The sequence below is a fragment of the Helianthus annuus genome, chromosome 14 (genome assembly GCF_002127325.2).
Source record: "Helianthus annuus cultivar XRQ/B chromosome 14, HanXRQr2.0-SUNRISE, whole genome shotgun sequence".
In the NCBI taxonomy this organism is placed as follows: Eukaryota; Viridiplantae; Streptophyta; class Magnoliopsida; order Asterales; family Asteraceae; genus Helianthus; species Helianthus annuus.
Genome location: NC_035446.2, coordinates 20,898,020 through 20,904,834, shown reverse-complemented (window position 1 = coordinate 20,904,834; position 6,815 = coordinate 20,898,020). Strand labels below are relative to the sequence as shown.

At 37.9% G+C, this 6,815-nt stretch overlaps 1 protein-coding gene across 1 annotated transcript; it reads right to left on the bottom strand.

Moving 5' to 3' along the window:
* Positions 1-1,977: 1,977 nt before the first annotated feature.
* Positions 1,978-2,988, bottom strand: LOC110906506 (glutamic acid-rich protein-like). Its single transcript, XM_022151628.1, has one exon. The coding sequence runs from the start codon at positions 2,986-2,988 to the stop codon at positions 1,978-1,980; it is 1,011 nt and encodes a 336-aa protein (XP_022007320.1).
* Between the last annotated feature and the right edge of the window lie 3,827 nt (positions 2,989-6,815).

The following is a 6,815-nucleotide window of genomic DNA, read 5'->3' as shown; positions in this document are numbered from 1 at the left end:
CACAACCTGTTCTAACTCTGTGGCCCTAGTTCACCATTCATTATGTTAATCAGTAAATCATCATTAGTCAGTTTGTACACCAAATCATTACATCATGTGCTCATCTTCTAGGCATGCAAGTTATTGACTCTATTTTTATACAATCTATTATTTTCCATACATAATTAATCCCCCATGATAAATTCACACGGATTCAAACAAACAGGAACACAATCACATGCATGTATAAACAAAATGGCTATCATCATGATTGGCTGCACTATCTAGACATAAATAAAACAAATAAAGAATTTTACTAACCGAACACATGGTGAAATTGATGAGATTCTCGAGAGGGAGTGGAGGGAGTGGGGCATGCCGTCACGATTTAGGGGAAAGGGTGTGGGTGTTTAGGGTTTGCTATAATTGTGCCAGAAGATTATGTGCCCCCCACCCCTAACATGCATTCACATATATCCAAATTAGAGGAGAATAGGCTATAACTGGTTGGGCTTAAGGGGAAAACTGGGCCGAGAGTTGAGGGACTCAAGTGTAATGTGTGTTTAACACTTGTGCACTCCAAGTGTTTGTAAGAGTTTTGGGCCATAAAGCCCATCACTGTGTGAACCAAGTGTTTAATGCGTTTACCATTAACAAGTGCGGCCCACTAAATCCTATGATATGCAACATATATAACCATGTTTTACGTTTAGGGGATTTATTGAGGTTACGAGTGTTGAGTGAAAAGAATAACATACTTAAATTTAACGAAGTCATAACACCCTAATACGTTTCACATTAAAAAGAGAAATGAAAAGTTAAGGTCACAAGATTAAACGACACTAACCTCAGAAGTTCGGGTTGTCACACATACTTTCACCAACTTCTGATATCTTAGCACCTGCTCTTTGTCAGCCTCATAGCACATAATCTTGTTGATGAAGAGACATTCGATATCCTTCTTTGAGCAATTCACGAGCCACATAGAATCAAGAACGTGAATGTATCACCATAAACCTGTCTTTCCATCAAACAAAGTTATCACCGATTCATATGTCTTAGGATTGAAGACCCAGCCTTTGAAATCCTTGTAGAAATCTTGCTCCATCTCTTTTAACGACATGTTCTTCATACAACGTGGTCATCTGACATGTAATGTGATATCTTTCTCACCTATAACTGGATCAACTTTGACTGTATGCGTCGGTCTGTGAGGCTTCCAATCTGGAAAGTTCAACGTAGCTTGATACTTTATATACCTCCATAGTCTTTGTTCCTAAAATCTAACTTCTGGACCATGAAGACACTAGTTAAGGTTCTTCGTTTTCACTAATTCTTCAACATCCCACCAAGGTAGTGCTCGAATATCTCTTAGAAACTTGAAGTACTGAACACCATATTCACGTTTTATAGCGTATACCTTCATGTCTTCCAGATAACCCCATGATAAGATGTCTCCAAGAGATTTGTCTGGATGTCAAGTGAAGAAGTTTAATGGTCTTTTGAACTTTCTTTCTTCGACCAATGGCTGCTTAAACCACTTTTTCCTTTCTTCTCTAAGTTCTTCCTCAGAAAGCGTCTTTGGAGGACCTTCTGTGCTTATCTTTTCAGCAACTTTTCTTCTAAGATCATCTTCGTTGTGAGTGCGGAAAAGTTCAGCAAACGTAGGAAAGTTATTATTTGACCAGCATAGTGAAATGGAACATCTTGGTTAGATTCAGATGATTCATCTTCAACTATCACATCATTGAAATCATCTGCATCTTCCACAAACTTGAACACATATTTACCATCAAGAGTTGTTGGAATCTCGTCTTCAATATTAAACTTGAAATTTTCATCCTTCAAACCCAACGCTTCCAACATTGAATCCCTTGTCCAGTTCTCGACAAGTTCTCCCTCTTCGACATCATGACTTAGATAAATAACTTTGGGAGTATTAGAGAATACCTTTTGAAGATTAGCTTGCTTAGAACCTGAGGTAGACTCCCCCTTAGACTAAGCATCTTCTTTTTCCTCATTATGTTCATCGTTTAAGTAATCATCAACGTTATCAGCACCAGGTGGTCTTACAATCAAAGCACCACCATTACCTCCCTGATCGTCATCATCACCTTTGTCATCATCGCTTTCATGAAAGTCATCAATATCTTTAAAATCATCATCCTCTTCATCCTCATCATCTTCCTCTTCGTCAACTACCTCAATAGCTTGAGCTTTCTTAGCTTCCTTAGCTTTCAATCGTCGCCTTTCAACTTCTATTCTTCTCGCACTATCTTCCCTGCTATAGTATACTAACTTTGGTTCACCAACAAGAGTGAATAGCAGTGCAGGAACTAGAGCATTTTCTACATTAACTTCCACCTCTGCAACATTAACTTCAACATTTGGTTGTTGTTGCTCTTGTTGACTTGAGGATCCGAGAATTTCTTCATTATCAACAACGACACCCTTACCTTTATCTTTTAAGGCCGCAGCGGCTTCTTCAGCATCTTTTTGTTCTTTCTCCATCCTCTGAGCCTCAGCTCTTCGGATTTCTATATCATCAAAAGCCGCACGAACATTGATCCCAAGTCGATCTTCTATCACAGCGTATAACATCTCTATCTGCTTCGACTTGTTCTCATCTTTGACTTTGAGATCTTCTATCTCCTTTTGCAAGATCTCATTAGCATTGCTTATTGTCATGTTTTCCTCATTCAAGTCATAATTCTCAACTAGCAGCTCATCGATTGCTTCATTCAATGCATTGTTACCAGCTTTGACATCTTCAATCTGATCTTGCATAGCTATCACTTCATTCTTGAGGACAACGTTTTCTGCTTCAACCTGCTTCAAATTTTCTTTAGTTTCTTTCAGATCTGCTTCAGAAGCTTTCAACTTTCCTTCCATTTCACCTTTTGCTTTCTCCAACACAGTAACTCTTTTGATTAAACCATCAACTCTTTCATCACCAAAGAATCCAACATCTTCCAAACTTGTTGGACCTGGGCCAAGATTAGAAGGCATCTCCGGAAAACTTTGACTTGAACTCTAAGGAATCGGAGTTGTAGCTTTCTTTGTAGTAGATCCTCGCTCTTCAACATGTTTCGTCTGTTGTGGAGGAGTTGATAAAACTTCTACTTGTACTAGATTAGATTCTTGAATAGATGATCTTGGAGGTGAAGGAACATGAACTTGTGCTTCAACTACTGGAACTTCTATAGTCACCTTCTCTAGAACTTTCGAAGATTCACCTGCTTTATCTTTGACAGTTTTCACCACAATCTTTCGAATCTTTTGTTTCCGAGGAGTAGCCCCACTTGGCTTAGCACTTCTCTTTATACCTCTACCTCTTTTTACCTTCTCAGCTTCAGCAGCAGTTGGCACATAAGGCACATCTTCTTCATCAGAACCCTTTTTCTTCCTGGATGGTCCTTTTATCTTGAACTTTCCACTAACATACATTGTCGGTGCTATTTGAGTAACATCAATATCATTGGCTGTTTCACTAGAATAAGTGTGAACAACACCTTCAACCAACACTTCTTTCACTGTATCACCACCTGTTGTAGCTTCAACGTTCATTGCCTTCTCAGCTTCTTGAGCGGCTTTAGCAGCATCTTGAGCAACTTGAGCAGCTGAGAGCTTTTCATATTCAGCAAACGTCATATTAAGAAGATCTTCACCTGTTACATTCTCTGGAGGAACAACTAGTTCATCAACCAAGTGTGGAGATGACTTCTTCTTTGATGCTCTCTTTGGTGCAGGTTTTGGTGTTGTCGGCTTAGAAGCTTTTGGAGTTATATCTCTTTTCCTCTTCTTATCTTCGGCTTTCAACCAAAACTTTCCACATTTGTTTGAGAAAGGCTCCATCTTCTTATCTTCTGAATCAGAGTTGTCGTCGTGTCTCCACTTATCATCAGTCGGAGCAGCATAATCTGGCTTCAAGATAGACGCAAATTGCTTCCTGGATGGAGGTTCATTATCTTTCTTAACACCTTGATATACATCCAATCTTTTCAACGTCTCGGAATCCATGTGATCTAGCTTCAATTCATCAGCGTCAACCTTCGGCAAGTTTTTGACTTGGTCATCCAAGATCATCTGAATGAATCGCAGATACTGCAGGAACTTCTCTCCATGAATATTATCAACCATGTGGTTGAATATTGCCTGCGAGATATTAAATGGACAATTAAGTATCAAACATGTTAAAACACACATAACAAAGTCCAAAGACACATCAAATGCTCCTTTTCTGTGATGTAAAGCATGTGTTGATGAGTGAATGAGGAATTTATAAGGTCTTGAGAGCTTTGACTTGTTGTACGATGTTTCATTCGCATAGCCTGTGTATCCCATCCGCATCCATAAACCCTTCACTAATCTTTCTTGTACGTGGATCGGATCCTTATAATCATCTTGAAACAGTAAGACCCATCTGACGTCTTCAATTTTGAACTTAACTTCAATATCTACGTCTTTCTGGTTCTTGTCCTTTATCTTCAATGCATAGACTATCGCCTTTGAATCTTCATCATATCTAGCGTTGTTCCAGAATCTTTCTATATGAGATCTGTAGCACTTGTGCTTGTCTGTTAATGCCTTCTTGATTCTGCTGCGATCTATAAAATCAATCACGTCCTTAAATGGTTCCATTCTCGGTAAACTCTTATCCAGTATGCAGGATATATTGTGCCGAGCGTCAAAATTAGTACTCTTACACTGCAAACAACAATATAAACCATCAGTAATTATTGCACGTTTATCGAGAACATATGACATTTCAACACTTAGAATAATTTTGCAATTTTTAACGCTCCTGCCTTCGTACAAAGCCAGACTATACAAGTCTGCTTGTACGAGGCCAGATCTACAAAGCCATGGAAATACGAAGGCGCTGTTTGGATCAAACCACATGTTACACTATGAAAAACAAGATCAAACATATCAACATGTTGGTGCAGTTGTCTGTCGACTACATCTTCGTTCGAGTCTTAGTTTAGGGCTGATTGTACAGTGCACAGAAATCAAGGAAGTGTAAAATAGTGCTGATTTCGCCCCAAATGACACTTTGTCATTTGGAGCGAAATCACCAATATCTTGATTCCGCTCATACGTATATTAGATCTGATTTCGCTCTTAAGCATATCATCTGATTTCGCTTATGTGGTCCCTGTGTATGTAGGAGCGAAATCACAACAGTATATATAGGTATCTTGAGCGAAATCAGTAGAGTAGTTCTGTCAAGGTCTTGTATGTGACGGCGAAGCCCTGCCGAATCGTCTCTGTGATTCTAAACTGTTACCTGATATATAATAGAGACAGTTAATAGTGAAATCAAGCTAAACAAAGACTGAATCAATGAATTCCGCCTCTGATTCAGTCTGAGTACTCTTCTGATAGACTCGTTAGGTCGCATCGCGATCCTACAAGTGGTATCAGAGCTCAGGAGGAAGAGTTCTTACCGTTTAGCTCGTTTTCGCTGAAAAATTCTGATTTCTACACCTTCTTTCTTCATCAGAACGAGTTTTATTGGTCAAAATTGGATCAAAATTTCACAGATTATAGGAAATTGGACATAGATGAATCCCTGAAAGTTTGACACCTAAATTCGGACTAAAAATGGACTAAAATTGACTTCGAGCTGATTTCGCTCGTATAGACACTTTCTGATTTCGCTTATGTCAGCGTGATTTCACTCCAGATACAACCTGATTTCGCTCCTGGTTGCCTATAGTTCTAATTTCGCTCTTGTGCATTTGTCTGATTTCGCTACTGTATGCACAACAAGTGATTTCGCTCCAGTGTGCACCAAAAACCTGATTTCGCTCCTGAGGCATTTTTCTGATTTCGCTCCTGTGAGAGTTGCTAGAATCAGATTTCGCTCCAAGTGTAATTGTGTTAATTTCGCTCGAAAAGCCTATTTCGCTCGAGAAGGAACTGTCTCAATAAACGTGTTACCGAATCATGGATACCAATTTCTTTAATATGAATAGAGAAACATTTGACAGAATAATTGTATTAAAGAAAGAATTTGATTCATTTTCAGGTTATCCAGGAGAAAACACAAAGACTATCATTGAGAGGTATAGCCATCTTGTTCGTTCAATGTCCAAAATTGGTATAGCCAAAAGACGAGAAGAATGGGTTGAGAAATTTGTCAGTGCTTTATCTCAAGAAGAATGGGGAAATTATATCTTGAACTTGAAGATTTCTGGAGAATTTTCTCGACTGACAATTTGTCCACTCATTGAAAAGATTGAAGAGCAGATGATGATTAATGCTGAAAATAAGAAAAGCCAAAATGATGACCAAAAGGGAAAGGAACAGATTGAGATGAAAGATGATAATAAACAGATATTGGGTTTGAAGGAAACTTGTGAAATGCTGAAGTCCAAAAATGTTAAACTGTTAAGTGATTTGAACAGTTTAACATTGGAAAACAAGAAATTGAAAGAAAGTACAAAAATCTTTGAAGATAAAATCAAAATTCTTGAAAATGAAAAGCTAAAATTGGAAAAAGAATATCAAAGTCAAATAAAAATTCTTGAAGATGGGAGAAATGTTTTTAGCAAAAATAACATTGAAAAGAAAAAAATGATAAATTCTCATCTTCAGACGATTATTCGACTTGAAAAAGAAGCTGATTGTGCTCAAAAGAAAATTGAGTTTTTGAAAGAGAAAGAAAAAGAGTTTGAAAGCAAAAAAGAAATCTTCAGAAAATGAAGATTTCTGGATAAAACTGGAGAACAAGAATCTGAAAGCAAATGAAACGAAATTTCAAGAACAGTTAAAAGTTTTGGAAAAAGAAAACTCTGTTCTTGAAAACATGAAGAATGAGAATGAAAAAT